This window comes from Agelaius phoeniceus, chromosome 6, assembly GCF_051311805.1.
Source record: "Agelaius phoeniceus isolate bAgePho1 chromosome 6, bAgePho1.hap1, whole genome shotgun sequence".
In the NCBI taxonomy this organism is placed as follows: domain Eukaryota; kingdom Metazoa; phylum Chordata; class Aves; order Passeriformes; family Icteridae; genus Agelaius; species Agelaius phoeniceus.
Genome location: NC_135270.1, coordinates 29,170,127 through 29,195,383, shown reverse-complemented (window position 1 = coordinate 29,195,383; position 25,257 = coordinate 29,170,127). Strand labels below are relative to the sequence as shown.

General features: G+C 37.2%; 1 protein-coding gene across 4 annotated transcripts in view; it reads left to right on the top strand.

Annotated features, from left to right (window-relative positions):
- The window catches only part of SIPA1L1 (signal induced proliferation associated 1 like 1), a 201,207-nt gene that overhangs the window by 134,718 nt on the left and 41,232 nt on the right, over nucleotides 1-25,257 (top strand). For all 4 annotated transcript variants that reach the window (XM_054635565.2, XM_054635566.2, XM_077180271.1 and 1 more), the window contains 6 exons: nucleotides 4,938-5,068; nucleotides 5,689-5,877; nucleotides 12,201-12,375; nucleotides 19,655-19,758; nucleotides 20,651-20,808; nucleotides 24,346-24,922. In XM_054635565.2, the coding sequence (XP_054491540.1) occupies nucleotides 4,938-5,068; nucleotides 5,689-5,877; nucleotides 12,201-12,375; nucleotides 19,655-19,758; nucleotides 20,651-20,808; nucleotides 24,346-24,922 (1,334 nt within the window). The remainder of the gene's footprint in view (nucleotides 1-4,937; nucleotides 5,069-5,688; nucleotides 5,878-12,200; nucleotides 12,376-19,654; nucleotides 19,759-20,650; nucleotides 20,809-24,345; nucleotides 24,923-25,257) is intronic.

Genomic DNA, 25,257 nt, shown 5'->3' with positions numbered 1-25,257 from the left:
AAGAAATGTTCCAGAGAATAGTAAGCTGAGTTGGTTTTCATTCCATCTGGAAATAACAAAGAAGGTAATTTGGAACTATATCAATAAAGAACTACCAGTTAAAAATCATCAATGATGCCAGTCAGCATGATTTCATGAAAAATGTCTTGTCACATAAAAGAAAAAAATATGCAGTTCATCTTGTGTCTTAAAAAAAAGGATGAAAGACATTGAATTCATGTAGGTCCTTTTAATTTCTTCAAGGTAATTTGGTGAAATGCTGATGGTAACTTGTCTGAAGTCTTTAATTATATGAAATCAATAGCTCATTTTTTACAGGTACTGTTACTTAGATGATAGAACCATCTCAAGATTTAGCAGTGTATGGAGGAAGGATAAGTGAGCTTCCAGTATTACTAACATGGTCCAAATTAATTCAAATATTTTAATCTAGTTAGTGTAAAATATTTGCATGTGACATTTATGGATTAGTCTTGTATAAGTTTAATGAATGCAAATGGATGAGTTTTTGTATGTAAAAGAAATTGGTAGTAGTGGAACTGATAAACATTATTCTGGCCTGGTGTCCAGACTTCTAAATGTGAAAATACTGGGGGAGACAGTTTAGTGGAGGTAAGACAAATTATACTTAGAAAAAGATATTGAAAAGAGAACTTTATAATGGGAAGCTGAATTCAGTTTCTCCACTTTATATCTGAACTAATTTTGTAGACTTGCTTTGTACTCAGTGGAGAGAAATGAACCTTGCAGGACCTTATGAATTTCAGTCACTTCTCTCAATTCACTAACAGAAGCTCATGCATAACTAACTCACATGGAAATGTTTATTTTTATAGGAAATGAATGCTCCTCTTATGATTCACAAAATGTATTTACAAGGTGGTTAAATAATGGTGTGTTTGAAAAGGTATATTTAATAGAAGGTCTTAACCAAAAGTTTGAAGTCTTGACATTCATAAGTTAAGCTTGTGCATAAAAAAGAGGGAGAGCATGAAGCCAGCGCAAGAGCCAATTTGTGAAAGTTGCAGATGTGTTTATTAAAGACTTATTTACAATCAGTATTAAAATCACACAGACAGAAAAATTAGTTTCCGTCAGCTTGTCCGAGTGCAGTTCAGGAAAGAGATCATGTCACTCCAGAGGAGCAGTCTGTTTGCTCTGTTCCCATAATTGGTCTGGGAGTTAGTTCTCATGGAAAGAACCAAGAGCATCTGTTTTGCTTCCATCCTTCTCATGCAGTAGTTGCTAATGTTGCCATTTAGGACAAATGTAAGTTGCTCGCTTAGAATGAAAGACTTGACTGAGAAGTAAATAGTTTCCCGAACTGGTTTTATAACAAATGAGCTGTTGGTTGGCTTTCCTTTAACTGTTGTCAGCCAGTAAAAATACCCTTTTCCCTAATGCTTTTAATTGCTGCATATTCTATCCAAGAGTTGGTGCCTTTCAAGTATGTGGCTAGACTTGCAGAGCTCCCAAAATGCTGCCTGCCTTTTTGTCTCCAGAGAAGTATTGGGCAGGGTTTTCCAGTACTGTAAATGCTGAGCTAGGATTAGAGGAAAATACTTGATGTGAGTTTCATTCAGAAGAGAAATGTATGGGGTTTTTATTTCTAGTCCAATTACACAGAATATCATTTGGACACGATATCTAAAGGGAAATATAATGAAAGCACAAAAGAACTTTTTCCATTAAAATAAATTGCATGTACTTGGATTTCCATTGCAGAGGAAACTCATAAATATCTGCCGAGAAAATAAGTATTTTACCTTTGGTTCTTTCACAGAAAGTATCTTTTGAGTTATATGATAGATATTTAACTAGTTTTAAAGGCATGTATCTATTTTTTAATGACCAGCTACAATGAAGTAATTTTTTTTTTTTTCTGGTATGGATTTATAAGTTAATTTATGGCTGCTGCTAGTTGTCCTGATTGTCTGTTAATTAAATGATTTTTCAACAGTTGTTTAGATTAAATGTCAAGCTTGAGAAATGTTGTTTCCAATTAGCTTCTGTGTGGTGTGGAGAAATAAGCTGTCTTCTATGGTATTCATGTTTGACATCAAGTTCCTGAATTATAATTGTGACATAGCCCTTATTTTCCCAATAAAACAACTAATTAGCTCTCTTTACACTGCATATTAAGCTTTTTGCACTTTAATCCTGCTGCTGCTTTTCCTGCACTGGAGAGAGAAAATTTTTGGATGTAAGGAGATTCAAATTTTAAGGGAAAGTCAGATGGAAGTACAAGAAAGTGTACCAGAAGGATATATTGTAGCTTGCAGAATGAATACAGATACGGGGTTTAGGGGAGGAGGAAGAATGAAGATAAAGAATGAACAACCCAGTAGTAAATATAGAGTAGAGGAGAGGAGAGGGCAAAGGATGTGCAAAGGAGAGCAAGAAAGAGACTGCCCAGAATGAAGGAAAAGAGAAGACATTTCCTCTTAGCAGAGAAGTGTGGAGTTCCACACTACTTCATGCATTTTTCCAAAGCAATAGGAAATAATTAAAAAGCTTAATCGAATGATACAGAATTGTGTATGTATTTTGTGTATGTGTATGCAGTTTCAAACATTCCTCTTGCCACCCTTCTTAAATGAGTTTTCAAGATGTAGAATAATTTCTCCTGAGAAAATTTTCTATCTGAATTGCAAGCTAGAGTGATTGCAGGGTACGCAAGTTTTACCATCTGTGTGGCTGTCAATACACTAAACTAATGAATTGTTTGGACCCTTCTAGTATGCATGACCTCCATATCCTTTTTCTTTAAGCTTTTCAATCATAAAAGCAAAGCCACATCACTGTTTTTAAGTCACTAAGCAGTTTAATGTGGAGATGTCCAAGTTACCTCAGGTTTTGGAAGCTGCATAATATACAGATTCAAAAATTAGTCTTTCTCCAGGACTGTGCTGCTTCTGCATTGACCTTGTCTGCTATGAACTGTTTGGTGAGCTATAAACATCCTGATGAAAAGCCAGACTAGGTAATGGAGAGGCTAGGGTGCTAGTAAGATAGTTTGAAATGTTGAACAACAGAACATCTCTGGCATTTACAAGCCTCATATTTGTGGACTAGTATGAAAACGTAATTAGTTATATAGATAATCTAATTTGTTACTAATTTTCCCACTCACAGGTCAGCCACTCAAAGTTTAATGACAATATTTACAGAATATTCCAAGAGATACTGAAAGAATTTTGAATTTTAATTACCTTTGTTTAAAGTATTGGCTTTTCATAACTGGCAGACAAATTTGGTAGAAAACAAGTCTTCTAGTGCTGCAAGCGTGTCTTTAATGCTGTCTTGCGTGCTCTGAAATCTTAAACAGAAGACACTGAGTGAAGGATAATAAAATACCAGACACTGGGGACTTGACTAATACCCCCAAGGGCTTAAAGTGTTGGACAGCTGTGTGAAAGCACTTAGTATGTTGAAGGGAGATTTTGTAAGAACCAGTAACTATAAGTTTTAAAAGAATTAGAGTAAAAAATGAGGCTCCTAATTTTTTAACTGTATTATTAATTGGAAAAATGATTGCCATTCATTTTAGATGGAGTATATTGAAATAATCTGTTTTTATTATCTTTAAAGATGCAGTTCTTGATGATGTTAAAATACTTCACATTTTTTCTCTGTAGTAGAATAACTCATATTGGATTGCTCCTAAAGTTCTTACTTAAAATTGTTGTTTTAAGAATGACAAGTAATCTATATGTAGTAAAGGCAATATGGTTACATTTCCTGTCAGGGCAGTTACATCTTTTCTTTATATCACTGAATTTCACATTTCTTTGAATTGCTGTATTTTTAGGTGGTTCTAACTTTCTATTTTTGTGCATGTATAAATTTATTCCTCTATGCAGCTTATGGATACTGATGACATGGGACTTACTTTTCTTGCACAGTGCTTGACTCCAATTTTTTTACTTTTCTCTTACATTTGCTTTTAGGGAATATATGTTTAAATCCAGCAGTCACTTAAGATATTTGCAGCTTTGTTTATATGTTGCTGCATTAATGGTGCTATACCTCTGTCAAGATAGTTTGTAATGCTCAAAAAGTTCTACAGAAGAGCCTTCAACATCAGTCTCTAAAATTGTTGAGCTTTGGTTTTTGTAAAGCTTTTCTAAAAATGAAAAGAAACTTTGTGCTTTTCTAACTTTTTTCATGTAAAGCTTGGCTTTACATGTCTATAGTTAGACAAATATAAAAATGTGTTTCAAAGAATCTGGTGTTCAGCTAGTGAGTGATTTTACCAATCTTGTATTCTCCTCTCTGCTGCCTTCCCCACTGGACTGGTTTTCAACTGAACTCTCAGCACTTCTAAGGGTTGTTGAATACTTCACTGTTCAATATTTATGCTAGTAATTTTATTCTTGTGCTTTATTTTTCTGTGGTGCTATAATTTGATATTTTTACTGTGAACAAGCCTTTAACTTCTTTTTCAGCTTCATCAGTTTTTCCCATTTTAGAACTGAGTAACGTGTATGGAAAAAGCAAAAAGCAGTCAAACAAAAATAATTTACATCATTGTCTAAGTACAGTTGTTTGACATTTCTATTTTAACATAGGTTGTTGAGTTTCCCACTTTAGTGCATTTAGCTTCCTTCCCTTTGTTTTTATGGGGGGAAATTGGTAGTGCTTATTTAGTTCAGCGTGAACGCAACAGATGGCGATATAAAAGGTGATGAAAGAGGTATTTCCTGTTTTGAGCCTATTTAAGCAGATATGCCATGTTGAATTTCAGCCTTTTCGTATAATTGGAGCTCACAAGAGAAGTGAAGCACAAGAATGACATCCTGGTACCACTTGAAGACATGCTCTTATTGGCTCCATGGAGCTGGCAGTTTATTTCCAGTGTAACAATCAAGCATGGAAATATAGTTGAAGTGTAAGAAGTAAGACAGACTTCTATTTTTTTTTCTCTTATATACAAGAACACTGGAACTATTTTGGGGCAGATGAGAACCTGGGTCCAGTAGCTGTGAGTATAAGAAGAGAGAAGCCTGAGGAAATCAAAGAAAATGGACCTCAGTATAACTACCGGATCATATTCAGAACCAGTGAGGTAAGCAGTCCAGGGGGATAGGAAAAGAAACTAGAAGTGAGAAGGCAAAACCAGGTCCAATATGTGGGGTGTGTGTGCTTTTCAGCATTGATAATAGATTTCTGTATAATCTGGGAACCTCCTGACAGAATCATGCTACGTGTTTATCTGGCACAGAATATATGTGAGTTATTCCGTAACATCCAGTACAGAGGAAATGCTGATGGTTGTTTTGGTTAAATTTTCAGAAACTTACAGGAGATATATTAGCTAGAAGCAAGCCAAGAGGAGGAAAATTGCCTTCTTCACTTTTATGTATGGCAGTGGGTAGACCTGAGAAATGTACTTTTTACTTTTAAATGCTCTATAGTATAGAAATACTGTAGTAATACTGATTTTTCCCAGGTAGTAGTTTCCTGTAAAACTTAAATCTGATTAATTCTTTCAAATATTCTGATTACTGTTACCAATGAGTGGAATTTTTGTGTATCAGTGTTGGTCTCATGCTAACAGAAATTCCTTAATGTCCTCGATCTCTACTGAGAATTGGAAAAATAGTAGGTCTGGTTGCACTGCTAATGCTGCTAATGCTAATGAGTTCATAACTCAATATATGGACTGTTTTTCCTTTGTATGCATAGCTCATGACATTAAGAGGCTCCGTGCTGGAAGATGCTATCCCTTCTACTGCAAAGCATTGCACAGCCAGGGGACTTCCCCTAAAAGAAGTGCTGGAGTATGTGGTTCCTGAGCTGAATATCCATTGTTTAAGGCTGGCCTTCAACACCCCAAAAGTCACAGAACAGCTTATGAAGCTTGATGAGCAAGGGGTAAGTGCAGAGTTACAGAATTAAACAAAAGATCTTAATCTGTCAGATTATTGCTATGAGTTGCAAAATGATCTTTTAGGTTTATATGATTTGAGTAAGTCTGTTGAAATCTCTCATTTAAAGTAAAACTTGTCATCTGTAGGGAGAGTTATATTGCATTTATTTCCCCCAACTTTTGCAGAATATTTGGGATGTATGAAATTAAGTTCATTTCTCTGGGTAGCCTAAAGTTTTAGATTAATGTTATGGCAGTTGTTAATTTAAATTTCCTTTAAAAGAGAGTACAGCATGGTTTTTCAAAGACTGTGGGAAGGAGGGAGTTCTGTTTTTATTATTGCTATTATACTAAGAAGAGAAGTCTCCCATGGTGCTAAATGTTTCACTGTAATAGTGCATTGGCTAAACCATGACCAGGGTGCTGCCTGTCTTGTTTTGTTTTGTTGGCGTTCTTTTTTTCTTTCCCCTGGAACAAACTATATGGCAAAATATTCTAAGTCTTTCTTCATATGAAAAATTTTCAATGAGGTGATAGTCTCCTTGTCTTTTAAAGATAGGACCAAGGCTCATTAGCACTACAGCTTTGACTTAGAAAAATGGAAGTCCATGACTCAAGTGAATTTTATGGTTATAAACTTCAGTAGTGACATTTTATAGCTGTGTGCATGCCTCAGTCCTCACTGGCAACCTTTCTTCCCATGCCTCTTGAGTGGATGGACCCAGGATGGGGACTGGGTCCCTCCCACTGCAGAGATCATGTTCATGGCCACCTGATGAACTGAATGTAGGTAATGGGATTTGGATTAATGGGACGCGGGTGGGGACTGGGTCCCTCCCACTGCAGAGATCATGTTCATGGCTACCTGATGAACTCAATGTAGGTAATGGGATTTGGATTAATGGGATGCGTCCCAGAGTCCTCAGGGAATTGGCTTACGCAGTTGCCAAGCCACTCTCCATGGCATTTGAAAAGTGATGGCAGTCAAGGGAAATCCCAGGAAACTGAAGAGAGGAAACATTGTACCCCTGTTTAGAAAGGGTAGGAAGGAAGATTCCCTGGGAGTCATCACCCTGTCAGCCTCCCCTCTGTGCCTGGGAAGGTCATGGAACAGTTCCTCCTAGAAGCTCTGCTAAGGCACATGGAGGACTGGGAGGTGGGTTTGAGACAGCCAGCACAGCTTCAGCAAGGGCAAATCCTGTCTGACCAACCCAGTGGCCTTCTAAGATGGAGTAATTACATCAGTGGACAAGGGAGGGGTTATGGATATTGTTCTTCTGGACTTCTGTAAGGCCTTGGACATGGTCCCCCACAACATCCTTCTCTGCGTTGGAGAAAGATGGATTTGATGAGTGGACTGTTAGATGGATAAGGAATTGGTTGGATGGTCACATCCAAAGGGTAATGGTCAATGGCTGAGAGTAACAGTGGACATCAGGGACAAGTGGTGTATCTCAGGTTCATAGTGGGATTTAATATCTTCATTAATTAATGACATTGCTGAGGGTGTACTCAATCTAATTAGGAAGCTGAGTGGTGCAGTTGCCATGCTTGAATGATGGGATGCTACCCAGAGGGATGTGGACAAGCTCAGCAAGTGGCCCCATAGGAATCTCAGGAGGTTTAAGATGACCAAGGGCAAGGTCCTGCACCTGGATTCTGCACCTCTGGTATTCACAGGCTGGAGACTGAACAGATTGAGAGCAGCCCTGCCCAGAGGGACTTGGGGGTGCTGCTGGCTGAGAGGCTGAACATGACCCAGCCATGGGCACTCCCAGCCCGGAGAGCCAAACGTGTCCTGGGCTGCATCCAGAGCAGCGTGGGCAGCAGGGCCAGGGAGGGGATTCTGCCCCTCTGCTCTGCTGAAATCCCACCTGCAGAGCTGCATCAGCTCTGGGTGCCAGCACAGGAAGGACAAGGCCCTGTTGGAATGAGTCCAGAGGAGGCCAGCAAGATGATTAGAGGGACAGAGCATCTCTACTGTGAGGAAAGGCCGAGAGCACTGGGATTGTACACCCTGTAAGAGAAGGCTTGGGGTGACCCAACTGTGTGGCCTTCCAGTACCTGAAGGGAGCCTGTAAGAAAGAGGGAGAGGGACTTTTTACAAGAGCACAAGAGTGACAGGACAAGGAGAAATAACTACAAACTGAAAGAGAGTAGGTTTAGAGTAGGTATAAAGACAACTTTCTTTGCTGTGAGGGTGGTGAGAGCTGGAACAGGTTGCCCAGAGAAGCTGTGGATGCCCCATTACTAGAGATGTTGAAGGCCAGGTTGGATGGTGCTCTGAGTATCTTGGTCTAGTGAGAGGTGTCCCTGCCCATGGCGGGGGGATTGGAGCTGGATGATCTTTAAGGTCCCCTTCCAACCCAAACCACTCTATGATTTTATGACATCTAAGAAAACTGTGAGGTTAAATTATTCTTAGTTTATATCCTGTATGTTATTAAGCTCTCATAGTATGGCTTTCTAGTACTTAAACTTTTGAAAATCATTAAGGGCAAGTGATAGTTGAATTTTTATTATGTGCATCAAAGTATTTTCTGTTTTTGTGGTAATGAAACAGTTTGACACTTCTAGCAAAAAAGATAAGTACACTATGTACTAATTAGAAGCTGCATTTTTTCAATTCTAAGCTAACAAAAATTGGGTAGCAGCTGCTCTACTAATTAAGTGCACAGAATGTTGATCACTTCTTCTTGCTGAGTGCCACACTGTTTCATTACAGCATGAGCAGGTGCCTGTTTGATATAGCAGATAAAATGTTTTGTAAATTCAAGAGTTAAGATTATAAAGTCACCTTTAGCCTGACTTAGCCACTAAATTTCACCCAGGAACCCCTTCACTGAGCCAAATGTGTACACATTGGTTTTCATTAGAATAAGATGTCTTTTTTATATTTGAGTGAGGTCTTAAAGCAGTTGCTTGTTTTCATGTTTAAGAATTTACACTTCTTTATTTAAATTTATCTGCCTTCAGCTTTAAGACTTCTGATATTTTTCCCTGCTACATTTTTAAAAGTCATTTTGGTGAGATTTTTTTTCCAGCAAAGGTTTTTGTATGCAGTGATTATATCATCTGTTGGTCTTGTTTATGATAAACTAAACAGATTGCACTTTTCAAGTCTTTCACTGCAACATATTTTCTCTGCATTTCATATCACTCTTATGGCTGAGCTCTGTCTCTTCTACTCTTTCAATATCTGCATATGTCATTCAGTGCTAGAATGGGAATATTTTTCTTGCCCTAGTTTTGTACTGGTGGTGTCTGTGAAAGTTGCTCGTTCCTTACTTCCTCTTAGATTGCTAGAGTGGTAACATCTGCTGTTCATACATATGGTCCCCACTGCTTGTCACCTAGCTGTTCTTTTATTGGATTTATTAAAATGCATTCATTTGAATAGTTCTGTGTTAAACAGCAATCCAGTCATTTCCTAGGGCTGCACTGCCTTCTTTGCTAATCACCTTCTACTAATCTTTGTCTTGAATGCAGAGCTCATGGTAGGTTACTCTTAAGTTTGCTTCCAAATATGATTTAAAAATTTGAATATTAGGGCAATTACTGATTTATTTCAGTTGAAGCTAGTCTTTATGGCAATTCCTCATTCACACAAATACTGTGAAATGTCACTTGGTTCTTAATATAATTCCTGCTCCATAAAAGAAACTTGCTGACTGATTAAATCCAAGCTATACTTTCTGCTGTCTTTACTGGGTGCTGGATAAATACTTAAAGTGCACTTTTCCCATGTATATAAATATGTAAATACTTTCAGATTATTAAAATGAAGATGTTACTTTAGCAGTTTTACCACAACAGAATTCATGCTTCAACTTCTTTTTTAGCTTTTTCTTGTAGTTAATACACTTCTAAGGACTAGGTTTATCAGAAGGTTTAATAATGGGGACTGTATGCTGTTCTCCAGATCTGCTCTTTTTGATTCAGAAATGCCAACTTGCGTTGTCCTTAAGGAAACTTTTTTTTTCCCCCCAAAAATTAGCAAATCTAAGAACACAGCTAGAAGGCATATCCTGCTCTTTGCATAGTCCTTGTTTAGTTGACATTTTCAAAGCAATAAAGCACGGTTGTTTGCTTGCTCATTGGTGCTGCAGATCCCATTTATATTTATGCCCTTGAAAATAATTCCTTCACCTAAAGTTGAAGCTTAATAGTGCAAGTGTGTTTCATGAGAATAATTTTCTTTGTCCTAACTTCTTTTAATGAAATTACTAGAAGGTATTGTAGTTTGCAGTACAGCTAAGGTGTTGTGGTTCCATGAAGCACTTGCATCCTTCCTGTTTCTGTGGGACTGGAGAAGGCCCATCTGAGCAGCAGATGCCTGAATGGTCCAAGACAGGACCTGCCACTGATGGTATGGAAAGTGATGACAGTTGTTTGGTAGGAATTGCAGCAGTGCCACCTCTCACCAGCCTTCCTCCCTCACCATGTGTCAGCAGGAGGCACTGGAGCAGATTGCCAAGCTGGGCATGTCCCATCCCTGAAAGTGTTAGAAGTCAAGTTGGATGTGAATTTGAGTACGTCTGATGTAGTAGACCAGACCTGGTCTAGTAGAAAGTGTCCCTGCTGCCCATGTCAGGACTTTAGAAACTGGATGATCCTTAAGATCTCTTCCAACCCAAACCAGTTCATGATTTTGTGCTGTACTTGAGTTTTGTCATAAGGAATTTGGATGTGTTTAGAAGACGCAAGTCAGTGTGTCAGCTGATAAAATAAGGGATATTCTGTAGTGGGGAAAAAAAAAGCAGCCTAGAACTGTAACTTTTATATAATGACTTCTTCAGCAGGAGTAAACAAGCCAGGTTATTCTTACTCTTCTTTTTCCCTCCTTGTTTTCCTGCTGCTAATACTTTAATCCCCATCATCATTCATCCTTTGTGGTAAAGGAAGAGTACAGTAAAATAGCAATGTCCTGAGTTTTTAAATTTTAAAATTTGCTTTCTTTAGAGACGGACTAGGACCACTTCTGAGGGCCTTTAAATTATCCCACCATAAATATAATAGGTAAAAATTAGTAAATTTCAGTTTCATTATGTGTCCACATCATCCTAGCAAGCTCAAAATCCTTTGCCTCATGGCTTGGGATAGAATCTGCTGAGAGCAAATTACAGTATATTTAGATAACTTTGCTTCCAGTGCACTTGCAAATAACTGTTTTCACTTCCCAGTAATCTGTAGTCCAAACTTGTGAATCTTATACCAGTTGTGATAGATTTTCTTACAATTTCTTTCTGGCATATGTGGTTAGTCTATTTGATATAGCGCCTCTGCAAAAATTCATGTGTGGGAGGAAAGATTATTTACTGGACAATAAGGATGCATTTCTACTGGATGAATTACATGCACATAATCCAAGGCTCTCCCTTGTGCTCCTTCAATCAGAGTTCCTGCCTGTGAAATTGGTTTTGGAGACAGCAGTAAATGGCTGTGGATGCTGCTTTCTTCCCTTCTGTGGCTTGTCTATCTGTAGTCCAGATGTAAATGATGCCAGTGTACTCCTTTTTTGTGTGTGTATGTATCAATTTGGAATTGGTAGAAACAATTTGCTTTGAGGAATCACAATTATAGTTGGGTAAAAAATTACTTTATTTGCATCTTTAGTTTCTGCTATATTAGGAAGATCAACTACCAAATTAGAGGGGAAAATGGAAATGAAAAGCACAAGTGTATTTGAAGATCTGTGCTAGTAAATAGTACCTTCAAGGTATGACCAGAATTTTTCAATTTAGCTGGGTTTTTTTTTGTTATTATCATCCTATTTAAGTCAGGGAGGGCCAACTGAATGCCATGAAGTCTTTCATCATTGTGAATAGACGAAGGTGCTAACAGGTGAGTAATTTCGATCTTCTCCTCGAAATGAGAGAGACTTCATTTGGTCACTTGTTTAAGAAGCAAGCACATGATGTGCCCTACCCTTCTGCATGGAAGGCTTAGCATAGGATGGCAGCCATGGTAGCAGTCAGTGAGTGCCAAGTTCCTGGCATTTCTCAGCCAATGCTTCCCATGTGGCTCAGTGCTGGGCATTCACTTGAAAGCTGTGGTGTTGTCCTCCTGAAAATAAGCAACGTTCATGTTTGTTTCACTTCAGAAAGCATTTTGACATCTTCAGATTAAATCTGCCATTATCGAGGCAGTTACAGTAGAAAACAATGAAAGTATTTGGAACTAGACTAACTTTTGAAATTAGACTGAATATTAGGTATTTTTTCATTTGTGAATTATGGATTTATGAAAACGTGGGAAATTAATTCAGTGCCTAAGTTTCTTCATCACTTGGTATACACATAAAATTTTCATCTTTTTCCTTTTGCAGTTAAGTTACCAGCTTAAGGTGGGTATCATGTACTGCAAAGCTGGGCAAAGCACAGAAGAGGAAATGTACAATAATGAATCAGCAGGTCCAGCATTTGAGGAGTTTCTTCAGCTCTTGGGAGAGCGAGTTCGACTCAAGGGATTTGACAAGTACCGTGCTCAGCTGGATACAAAAAGTAAGACTTTTTCGTTCTTTTTTCCCCGTTAAGTGAATAAAATGCTTGGTATGGTTGCTAACTGCCTTTTTGAAGAGTTCTTAAAAATAACATCTTAGTTGTAGGAAGGCAGTTGCTTAATATAAGTGAAAGCAGAGCACATGTGTAATTTAACTGTACTCTCATATGGTCTCACAACTCTGATAATAATTTGATTTTTGCACTGATTTGGTATGAAATTATCAATAAAGCTACAAAAAGAAACCAGTAATTATGGAACAATTATTGATATTGCAAATCTATCATCAGTGTGTTGTCTTAAAGCTAATCAATACAGCTGGTATGTCTTTTCTTTTTAAAATTATGCACTTATAGACTGTCTCCAAAATGAGACACGAACCCATCTGTGTCACTCCACCTTGAAAAATTGATATACTGCTTTTCTGATGTCTGTTGCATGCAGTTTTTCTTCTAGGCAGTTTTGTCTTAGTCATTCTGTCAAATGTATTCCTCCCTCTGTGCTTTTTATTTTTTGAGTTATGGAAATGAACTGGATTTGGCAGCTATGTTATCAGCTCTAACTGTACAACATATTGCAACAAAATGCAGTGGTAAGATGATCTTGGGTGACCGTAACTATAAAAGAAACTCCCTGCATTTGGAATCAGTCACGTGAAATACCTGTTTATCAGCTAGCACATGCTGCATTCAATTTGTAGATCTGCTTGAATTACTTGGGGAAATTTTGTCTTGTGTTCCTTTTCTTTGAGTACTGGAACTACAGTTCCTATGGAGATCTTTTGCTATTTGGCTTACTTGTAGCAAAGGAAATGAAATAAGGAGTTTGATTCATGAAAGCTGGAAAACATTAATCAGCTTTAGTGCAGCAGAAGCTGTGGTCTTGTCATGGGTCTTCTGGAACAAATAGAGTACCTTGCTGTGCTTTAATGCTCCATCATTCTATCTTCTGTCCTTAATTCCTACAGCAATTGCATTGCCATCTCCTCAGGCTGTTCTTGACCAGTCTAATCATCAATTGTCAGAGGGTTCTAAAGCCTCCGTTGGTTTTAAACCTGAATTAATACCTATTTTGCAGATATTTAACATTGAGCCTGCTTTTTTTTACTTGCAATACCTATATTCCCTCTGTTGTAGTTCCTCCCTTGAGAGCATTTCACAGACACAAGGGACAGTTTGGGTTGGAAGGGACCTGAAAGATCATCTCATTTCAACCCCCCCAGCCATGGGCAGGGACACCTTCCACTAGAGCAGGTTGCTGAAAGATCCATCCAGCCTGGCCTTGAGCACTTCCAGGGATGGGGCATTCACAGCTTCTCTGGGCAACCTGTTCCACTGCCTCACCACCCTTACAGTAAAAAATTTATTCCCAATATCTAATATAAACCTGCCCTTCTTCAGTTTAAAATCATTCCCCCTTGTCCTATTGCTACATGTCCTTGGGAGAAGTCCCTCATCAGCTCTCTTGTAGGAAATACTTACAATTCTCAAGGTAAGTTTTCCTTTTGCGCAGCTCTGAACTGTAATTTTATTGGTTATAAAGATGAGATAGGTCAAAAATTACATGGGTATGGAAAACAGAGAAAACATTTATTTACCTTCTGGTTTTATACTGTGACATTGTTACTTTCAGTTGTTAAAGCAAGATCCTCTCTTCCCTTTCTTCCCGGTTAGTTAAGATGTGAAAAAAAGGAAAATAACCCATATTTTGCTGTCAGTCCACACACACTGGTTTCTAGTATGTGTAAATGCTATATAATTGAGTTGATTCATCTGCTCAAATATACCAAAGAAAGCTCTAAATGTCTTTTAAGTACTTTTGCATTTTCTTCTGAACAGCAGCATTTTCCAGGGATGTTTTGAATTCCTTGTTCTTGCTTCTCACTCGAGGAAAGAATATTGTCAGGTTTTGAGTTTATGGACTACAATCTAGCACCTGTTGAATGGAATCTTTAAGTTGACTGACTCTCTCCTGGTTTTGAGAGTTATCTTCTTGTAATGAAGGTTTCTCCTCCATGTTGAGAGCTGGCATATCTTTTTCACTTCGCCCAGTAGACCCACTGAGCTCCATTCTGTATCTAAAAATACAAAACGTCTTTATGTGAACACTTCAGTGTGACCATAGAGGACAGGAAATCCGCTTAAGTGGAAACTGCTGCTTTTCATGAAGGATTTCCTACATTTTCTTTCAGTCAAGGTTTACAGCCTCACATATGTGGAACCTTATCAGCCAGAACTGCTTAGGAACTCTTTTAAGTTGTCTGAAATCTTTGCAGTTAATTGCCCGCAGGATTATTGAGAAAACACATGACTATGTGTGAGCATGCATGAGTTCTTAATGAGTAGGTCTGGACAACAGCAAATGTGAACAATAGCAGCAAACATTTCTAATTTGATCTTGATGGTGGTATGTTCTCCTTTCTGCCAGTGTGCAAAGCACAGATGGAAATGCTGAAAGAGAAGGTGCTTTGGGGGCACAACACTCAGCTCTTTGGATAGCTGCATTTGGAAACACTTAGAGCATATTCCACACAGGAAATGGTGGGGAGGGGGGGAAAGCCACTTAATGGTAGGGGGAAATGCTAAAGACCAGAGATGGTCACAAGAGCTGCATCTCAAGTGCAAGGAATATATATATATATATATATATATATATATATATATATATATATATATATATATGTAGAGCATAATACAGCCAGGCAATACATTTTCAGTTGCCACTCTAAGTAATCAGTCGGTCCTTTTGTATTGGCCTTAACACAGAGACCTGCAAAGGAGGGGTTGTGGTTTTTTACTGTGACTTAGGTTTATAGGTTTTGTTGAAACAGCTAGGTCTACAGCTAGGAACTGAGGTTCTCCATCTTCTAGCTCTCTGCTCTTTTGCTGCTAGAGAGCTCTGTCTTGAAATAGTTCTTGCAGTCTCACTACTCAGGAAATTTTCATGCACCAGGATTGTGTTCAGTGGCAGCATAGTTGATTGTGAAGATGTGCTTAAAAACAAATGTCTGTTCATTGACTTGTCAGAAAGGTCAACTCCATGTAGACTACTTGGCTACTTTCTGTACCTTTGACAATACTTTCTAAGCTGTGGAAAGCAGTTGCATGATGTAAGACATGGAAAGATTTTTCTCTGCATGGAGATGAGCTGATTTGTATATGTACTCTGGAAATATTCACAATATTTTTAATTTATGAAAATTTAGAAAAGTAAAGTTGCTTTAGCAATAGGCAGTTTCAGAACAGTTATTACTAGAAATTTAGAGTTAGGATCCTAATTATACATGTCCATAACAGAGCCAATTCCTTAAAAGGAGGAATCTCATGCATACTAGTAACTGAAAGCCTGTTTAAGTGTATTGCATCCTTCAAGGGCTTTAGTTTTGGATCTCTGCCAGTACCACTGTGAAAAAGAGATGCTACTTTTCAAGTTTTGTTTGTTTATTTCTAGAATTACCAGAGGGGAAACAGTCTATCTCCTGGCAGCCTGCAGACTTTGGATAGGAAATAGAGCTTGAAAATGTCACCTATCCCACAGTGACTAGGAAGATTATGGGCATCACTTTAAAGTAATAAACATCACAGTGATCTTTCAAATTATAACTTCAGTCAATTTACTTTCTTTTCCAGTTGTAATGTATGCTTTATTTCCCTCCCCCTCACTTAGTCTTATTTTACATTGGTAAGTGGGATCAGCTTGATAATGCTAGGCCTGGTAACAAGGACTGTGGGTCTAACAGAATGGTAGTGTGGTTGATGAGGGAAATAAAGGAAGTTGATTAATATGAGCTGGGAATTTCACAATTTATCAATTTGATAAGATTATAAACTAAGCTAATAATGGTAGGTTTCTGTACTAAATATTTATATTCTGCATGATTTTCTGATTGAGACATCAGAAGAATATAAAACCATAAGCTATTAAGTAGATAATAAAATCTAGGGAATGAATGGACTTCAAATTGACATTTCATTTAGGCGTTGTCAAGAAACCCCAATGTTTGTAATGAAATAATACAGATAGGTTGCCTTCTTAACTTGCACTATATAAAAGCTTTCCAGCCTTGTGGAAATAATGATAGACTTACTCTTGGGTCTGAGCCTTCTGTTGGGAGACCAACAAATCTTAAAATGTTAAGTTGCTTAAGAAGCAGAAATAAGGGTGGGCAGAAGTCCATCTGCATTTCTCTGCATTTGTGTTACACATGTACTTTTGTATGGTACAAAATAAAAGATTGTGTCCTCCTCATTTCTGTCTGAAAACAACTTGGGTATTATAGAAGTTGATCATGAATGCTTGGTATAATCCTTGTGTATGACAGAAGAGCAGTCTTGACAGCTGCTGACAAAGCAAAGGTAGAGGGAGAGCAACATTAAGCTCTGAAAGTATTTGTTCTTATGCTTTTTATTGTGAGTCCTACTGCAGTTTGTACTAATGGTAGTCCTGCCTTATCAGTGTAACTTTTCAGTCTCCTACAATTCCTTTGAATGTTTTTCTTTGAAACAGGGGGTCAGATTCTCTACTCATAATGGTTTTTTATAGAGTTTTTTAGCACAGAGGTTAAACTGCTATAGAGGCAGGCTGACAAAGTCCTGTAGATTCAGTCAGTAGCATGTTGGTGGTTGTCTGCCACAGTTTTGAGCACTATCAGTAGTGTGTTAGAAAAAAAACCACTTCAAATGTGAGTCTGTTAATCCTTGTGAATATAGCTGAGAATCATTGGAAGGACAGAAGACAAAGGAGGGTTTTTGGAGATTATTAATGGTGGAAGGGAAAAAGGATCAGCTACCCAGCTAAGTGCCCAGATCCAGTAATGGGGCAAGGCTGGGAAAGCATCATGAGTAGCTGTGCCATAAACTGGTGGCCAGAGGAGATGTCTTCAGTGTAAAAAGGTGCTAATGAATTTAAAGATCCCTCAGGCCTCTGTTAAAGAGAAGTAGATTGCAGTGCTGGCTTGCAGTTCTGACCTTGAAATGATGGATGTTGTTCCAGCACACAGTCTTGGGTTTTATTGCAATAGCTGTGATTTGGTTTAAAACAAACACCTGCAGTTATGGTGGTGTACTTCAGGAAGAGTATTCTGGACTTCAGAAAAGCTGAATGGTGAGAGAGATGCACAGTCATAGTGCATATGGACTTCTGTTGGAAGTTGGATTTGAATAAGAGATATTTAACTGTAAAGTGCTTGGAAATAATTGGAATTATTAAATGTGTCATTTGGATTGTAGCCTGATTATTTCGTTTGCAGAATCAGTGCTGTTCTCAGAAAACATTTTTCTGCCTAAAATTAAATCCTGCCAGGAAAATTGAAAGTTTGGCTTAAATATGTAGGTGTTCTAGAATATTTTTGGTCAGAATTGCTTTATTCTATTCCAATACCTTTTGAGCCCCTTCCCCTCTTTTGGGGCCTGCCTTTCCCTGTCTCACGTTCCAATCTTTTTGCACCTACTCCTCCCCTTTTCCAATTATTTGTCATATTTTTGTATGCTCTGTTTCTAAAAGATGATGTACAAATAAGTATCTACTGTTCAGCAGATAAAGCTGTTAGGAAGTTGCATTGATGTTTAGGTGACTTTTGGGTGTATCTGCCTCCTTGGGTGTGCACTGCAGTGATCAGGCAGAGGACAGAGGCTGCTGTGAAAACAGTGCAAGGTGAAATGATCCCCTTTCAGCTATCTGCTGTTCTAATTAGCATTTAAAAGAAATCGATTAGCATATTTAATATTAATATTAAATTATTAAAATAATATTTAGATTGTAGGAATCTTTTATTTCTGATTCCCATTTTATTATAGATAGGTCATTTGGAAGCACAAAATCTCTATGTGGCTATAATGTAGAAAACTTTCAGTTTCATTTTATAGATCATTTTGTGCTTCATTTACATTAAAGCTACCTCTATTTTATTACTCTGAATCTGACAGGGAACAAACTTCTCAAAGTTTATACTCAAAATCTGGATAAATAAACTGTATATTTTTTACTGTAAATGCACCACAACTCTCAAATCTGTTCTCTTCTTAGTAACATGATCTCGCTGCTAATGAAAATGCCAAGATACAGCTTTTAACAGCTTTTTAAAATACATTGTTATAAATAACTGGGATTATATAATTTTGTTGCATGTTTATATAACTTCAAATAGCCAGAATGTTTTGTTCCATTTATAAAATTGGCTATTTTTCAAGTGGTGTTTGAAAGCAGGCTTTTTGCACTGTGGATATAAGTTGTATTTAATAGCATATACTCACTATTTTATCTTTAAACGTGTTACTGCTTAAATGAATGGCATATTTTTCAAGGTCACTTTTTAGAGTGAAAGAAAGTGAAAACAAGTTCACAATTTGTCTGTAATCAAGTGTTGTTTTCAACGATCACTTTTTAAACTGAGTAATATCCCCCTCTTCTTTTTTCTTTCTAAACTTCATAGTCCTAGTTTTTATTGTTTTCTCTCCACATGGAAGTCTCTCCATCCACATTTAATTATTTCTGTGGCCTGTTTCTGGATCCCTTCTCTTTCTTCTATAACTTTTGAAATAGGGTGGCCAGAAATCAAAACAGGTGAGATTAGCTTAGATTAATATACCAGCATCATAATGTCATTTTTGTGGGCTTTTTTCATCATCAGTTATAAGCATGCTGGCATCCTACTTGGGGTTTTGACTGTTCCTGTCCATAAAGCAGTTTTTCTAATGAAGGTGTTACCTGATTTCATTACAGTTAATTTAAAGTCCTGATGTTTATGCTTAGGAGAACTCATCCTGTTGTTATTGTGGGCTATAGGTCCTTTGCTATTTATGATGTGTTTGGTCATGGTATTCATTTTCAGTATCTGTCTGCCTGCCTTGCTGAAGTCTTTTTCACATTCTTTACAGTTCAGTTTCACTCTGAGGTATTGGGTGGATATTTGATAACTGAAAGTTACCTTGGACTTTGTTCTCACTTTTCACGTTAGGTGGGCTTTCTTGAGGGTCTTCTGGTATCACCTCCCTCTTCATAAGAAGTTTTTGTCTGGGAAAAGTATGCAAAAGTGCACAGGCTGTATTTATGTGACACTTGCTTTGGCAGGTGAATAAACTGTGTGAGTAAGTTCTTACTTGCTGATATTTCAGCAAGTATAAGAACTTCAACAACTCAAAAATGCCTATATGCAAAAAAAATTCAGCTAGGATTGAGGATGATAAAAATTCTTGTCTTGGCTGATGTTTTTCTTAATAATAATGAAACTTTGGTTTTGAATTTTTTTTAATAATACTTTTATTTTGTCTTCTTTAACTCCAGCTGATTCAACAGGTACTCATTCTCTGTACACAACATACAAGGACTATGAAATCATGTTCCATGTTTCTACTATGTTGCCATATACTCCAAACAACAAGCAGCAGGTAAGATGGGCTCAGAATAAGATGAACTATTGAGTATTTATGGCAACTTTTATTCATTACTAGCAAAAAACCACCTAAAGAATCAAAAGTAAAGGTGGCAATCTCTGTGTCAGGGAGATGAGCAAAGTAGATGATTGTAGGTACATCATAGATTTTGCTCCATTGTTTTCTATTTAATTGTGCATTACTTTGATGTGAATAGTATGCAGTAATGTCATTAGTACATGTCAGAAGGACCTTAGTGTATCTGATGATTTTAAATAATTTTAAACCTTCTACAGCTAAGTCAATTGCCCTTTAAGGTTTGCATTCAGCACATTGTAATATGGAGAGAGATAATGAATGGTGGTCCAGCACACTACACAAGAGTACATGAGCCAAAATCCTTAGTCAAGATTTTTTTTAAACTGTTTTAAACAGTTCTGTTTGGGCAGAACTGCTTTATTTACTAAAAGAAGCCTACCAGGAAATTATTTATAGTGTGTCTTAAGGACAATAACAACTTGTTTTCAACTTTAAATAGGACCTACCACTGGCTTGTAAAAATGTTTGAAATGGGGGATGTTTTCCTGCTTCCATGTATTACTGATTTCTCTTGATACTCACAGGATTTGTTTTTGCCCTTTGATTAGCTAAGTTTTCCCTTGTAAGTTGACCCTCTATGCTGCATATAGAAATGAAATTACTATGAAAACAACCATGCCTGAAATTTATTAGATGAACAGCTAATTCTGGTACTTGTTATAGAACACCCAATTGTTTCAGTTTTCAGTTTGAAATATCACTTTGGGAAAGAAAATGAGTAATAGTAATTTATAATAATGAGAAATAAATGATTGGAAATTTGTGAAAAGTCTGTTTTAACATTTTTTTTCTTTTTCCCTCATTAAAGCTTCTGAGAAAACGGCATATTGGAAATGATATTGTGACAATAGTTTTCCAGGAGCCTGGAGCACAACCATTCAGCCCAAAAAACATCCGCTCCCACTTCCAGCACGTCTTTGTCATTGTGAGGGTGCACGGTCCCTGCACGGACAGCGTTTGTTACAGGTACCTGCTGCTGCACCCACTGAACACAGGGAACTGGAGTGCAGCTGCCATTCTCCTCCTAAATTCTCAGTATGGAGATGTAGTGAAAGATGCAGGTCAAGGAGGTTTTGAGTCATGTGAATTTAGAACTCTTTAAAAGAGTAAATAGACACACGGATATGTAGATGAAACGTGCCCAGTGAGGAAGCTGCTGCAGTCACAGCAGCACACAGACACACACACGTGCATATCAAGCACTTGGAAATTATTTTAGAATTGCCTTCTCACTTCCTTTTTATTCTCTTCTTTAAGAGAATGCTAGAAGACCATTTTGGCATTGATAGAAATAGAACAAAGAGAAAAAAAACACTTCCACTTTTTGGTTAGATAATTTGGTCATCTGAGTTTATGCTCCATTTTTGAAATTAAGACAGTGAAAAAGTATGACTTAGCCTTCCAGGAAGAAGCTAAGCTTTTGGAAATATCTTAATTTCTTATCTCATTTCAGTCCAACAAAGAAATTACAGAATTATGCAGCAAAAAATAAAGTTGTAATGTGACCTTAAAGTCAATATGATTAAAATAGAAAATGGTAATTGATAGTAACAGGTAATAAAGACTTGAAAGATCATATTCCTACTAGTATAATTTTTAAAACTAAATTGCAAGCATATAGAAATATTTCTGAGTTATGCTTTTTTACTATCAGTGAAAATTCTTACCTTTGTTATATACTGAACTCTTCTACTATTTTCATTTTTAAATGTTGATTCATTTGAGAAAACTTCTCTAAAGCAGTTTCATTTAAAATATGAAATGTCAGACCAGTGGATTTAGAGCATGTATCTTGAAATGAGGTAGCCTTTGAATTAACTTGTTTTTGCTGAAATACAAATATTCATTTAAGTATTTTATTAAGGTGAGTGCTTATTTAGAGGAAAATCTAAGACTGCTGTGTATGAGTTGGTGTATTCTTTATTTTTTGAGTACATATAGATGGGTTAAAGGCTTTCCTCTCCTAAGAAGTTTCTGGTAAAGTTCACAGAGCATTTCTAAAATTGATGCTGAACTTTGTATATGTATTAACTCTCCTGGACTAAGAATGTTCATGTGGATACTCTTTTTCAGGATGCTTATTGAAAAATTCAACTGTTGCATAATTTATGTGAGCACAGCTTGTTCTTAAACTCTTAGACATATGTTTCAGCTCTTACCCTGTACAGAAAGTGATTTTGAAGGGAGTGTACGAAATGCATCCACAAGGGCTGCAGATGCATCTTTCACTTGAATTGCATATTACAGCATAGATCTGCTTTTGTCTGTTACTTTAAGAAATATGACTGTATATATTTTCTTCCTTTTAAAAAGGCATGGGAAAGATTGATACTTGCTAAACTGTAATAAGTTCAAGTATCTGAGGGTTCTATTTTTGACCTTCAGACTCGTGAATCATCTCATTTTTCAAGTGTTTATAACTATAAGGGCTGGAACCTCATTGGTTGCTTAATGGTAATTTTGGCTTTAGTGATGGTACAGGCTTAAATTTTAAGGGGAGGGGAAACAGTATGATAAATGGTTGGGAGAATGTCAGTGTTCATTTTGATACACAAGACCACCAGAACATTCTATGTTTTCTGTACTGTCTTTAAAATTGAGGTACTATTTTTTCCTGTCCTCTCAGTGCAAACACTTGATTTAGATTTGTAGAATTCTATTATGAAAGGTTTCTCTAGGAGACTTTTCAAAGTAAGTTGGACCTCTTTTTCACTGAATTATTTGGAACAGTTTCATGGATTCATAATTCTAGACAAAACAGGAAACCATATAGTATAAAAATGTACTGGAATTTATATTTAAAAACTACATAAAAGGAATAAAGTCGAGCACTGTCTTGGCCAGTGATTCTCTCTCCCAACTAAGATAAACAATATTTCAAAAGTCTGGCATCTCTGAGCATTGCTCACTTTTTAAAACTTCTCTAGCATGTATTAAAGATTGAATTCTTATCCCTGTGATTCATGGCACTGAAAACTGAACCAAACAAAATCTTACTGGTAGTTTCTGGTAGTTTTTCATTGCCTCCAGTAATTGTGTTTAATGCTTAGGCTTCCATTTCTTAATAACAGACCTTTCAGGACCACTGGAGATGAGTCACTTGCTTCATGAGCACCCCCTGTTGCATACTTTAAGATATACTGGTATACTTTTGGAGGAAATATGACAGTAACGACCTCTTTCAAAGTTGCTAGAAAATACAGTAATTAAAAAACAAACAAAAAACCAAAGGAAAAAAACACCCCAAGCAATTCAGAATAGCAGAAGCAAAACAAACAAACAAAACACCCTACCACTCAAAACCAGAAGATATGGCTGTAGATTGGGTGACTTAATTTTTATTTTTGGTGTTCCTATATGCTTCTTCAAAAGATTTACTCTGAAATCTTAGTTACTGATTTTTTTGGGGGAAGTTCTCTGATTATGTTTAAGAATTCAGGTAAAATGAAAATGTGAAAATAATACCAGTCAGCATTCTAAGTGAAACACCACATGCTTTCCTAATGTGATCAAGTTTTATCCTATTCTTCTTTATTTCCATTGCCATGGTATCTTTGCCAAAGTTAGTTAGTGCTTTTTCAGATCTAGTTACAGATATGTGCTAAGTCCTGTTTGGACTGTTGGGACATTTCTTGTCACAAAACTATCGAAGTAGAGTTTCAGTCTCTTAGGATAGTTCGCCAAGTGAATGATACTGGATTGGAATGTCAGATCTTCAGAGGTTCTAAACAACTTGCATCTGATTTATAGCAAAAGAGAATTGACAATTGAGAATAGCTAAGCTGGTCCCTGTTGCCTAAGGCAATCTTATTGTCAGTCCATCACTTGGTGCAGGAACTAAAAGGAAGAGTTGAAAAAGAACATATTTGTTTCTACTATATATCTCTGGGCTTCTCAGAAGTTTTTTATTTTTGGAGTCAAGCAATATTAGCTAGTGAGGTTTTCAGTCCAGAAATGTAAAACAGTAATGTGATGTATATATGCATTCAGTCACCAAATCATTTTCTCAATGGAACTGGCCTAGTGAGATGACTTCATTGCCTTTATCTTTTCCATGTGTTCATTTAATCTATATTTCTAGTGTTGATCACACACTTGGCACTGCTTTCAGATGAGCCTTTCAGCATTAAGTAGCTACATTCTAAGCTAGCCTTTCTCATGGTGTAAGTTAGAAATTTTCTTTTTATACCAAAACCAAACAGAATTCAGAACTGCCATACATGAATGATTACTTATAAAAAAAACCCCCAGCCCTACAGTTTGTACTTGAAGCTCTTTATAAGCTGTGGACTGAGAACGTGTCAAAAATGCCTATATGCAAAAAAGTGGCTTTCTGTTTATACAGTAAAGGGGGCATAACCTCCACACTGGCAACATTAATATGTAAATTTAGGTATATTGCTGAGAAAAGAAAAATTGAGGGAATGTATTGTCTGTAAGCAAAAACTGCTGAATTTGCCTAGAGTGAAACACTGTGTTTCTGAATTCTTTTATTTCATTTAGTGTTGCTGTGACAAGATCCAGAGATGTACCATCCTTTGGCCCACCTATTCCAAAAGGTGTGACATTTCCTAAATCAAATGTGTTCAGGGACTTCTTACTGGCCAAAGTCATTAATGCAGAGAATGCTGCTCATAAATCAGAGAAGTTCCGTGCGATGGCCACCAGGACCCGGCAAGAGTACTTGAAAGACTTGGCAGAGAAGAATGTCACCAACACACCCATTGACCCTTCTGGCAAGTTCCCCTTCATCTCACTTGCTTCAAAAAAGAAGGAAAAGTCCAAACCATATCCAGGAGCAGAGATCTACAGTTCTGGTGCTATTGTCTGGAGTGTCCATGCAAAAGACTACAGCAAGGGTATGGAAATAGACTGTCTCCTAGGCATCTCTAATGAGTTTGTGGTCCTCATTGAACAGGACACAAAAAGCGTGGTGTTCAATTGCTCCTGTCGAGATGTGATAGGGTGGACTTCAACAGACACAAATATCAAAATATTCTATGAGAGAGGTGAATGTGTTTCTTTGGAGAGCTTCATCAGCAACATTGATGACATCAAAGAGATCGTCAAAAGGCTGGAGGTTAGAATGTGTTCTCTTGTTTGGTTCCCCTTCTTTGCTTTCTCCTCTCACCCGTTGGCCAGGTAAAGCTTCAATTTAAATAATGCCTGGGATTCCTAAAATTGTTTAAATTTTTTATTGTGAAATTTATGAAGACTTCCCTGCTTCTCTTTCTCAAAACTGAATATTGCTTTCACTTTTATCAGATATCAACTAGTCTCAGCTGGCTCTGTGTGTGTGAAAAATGTATTAATCTATTAAAAAGACCAGGTCCTTCAGATGCATAAGTTACTCCCACACAACAAGTACAGAAGTGTCACATTACTTCTTTTCCTTGTTTTCCTTCCCTTTCTCTA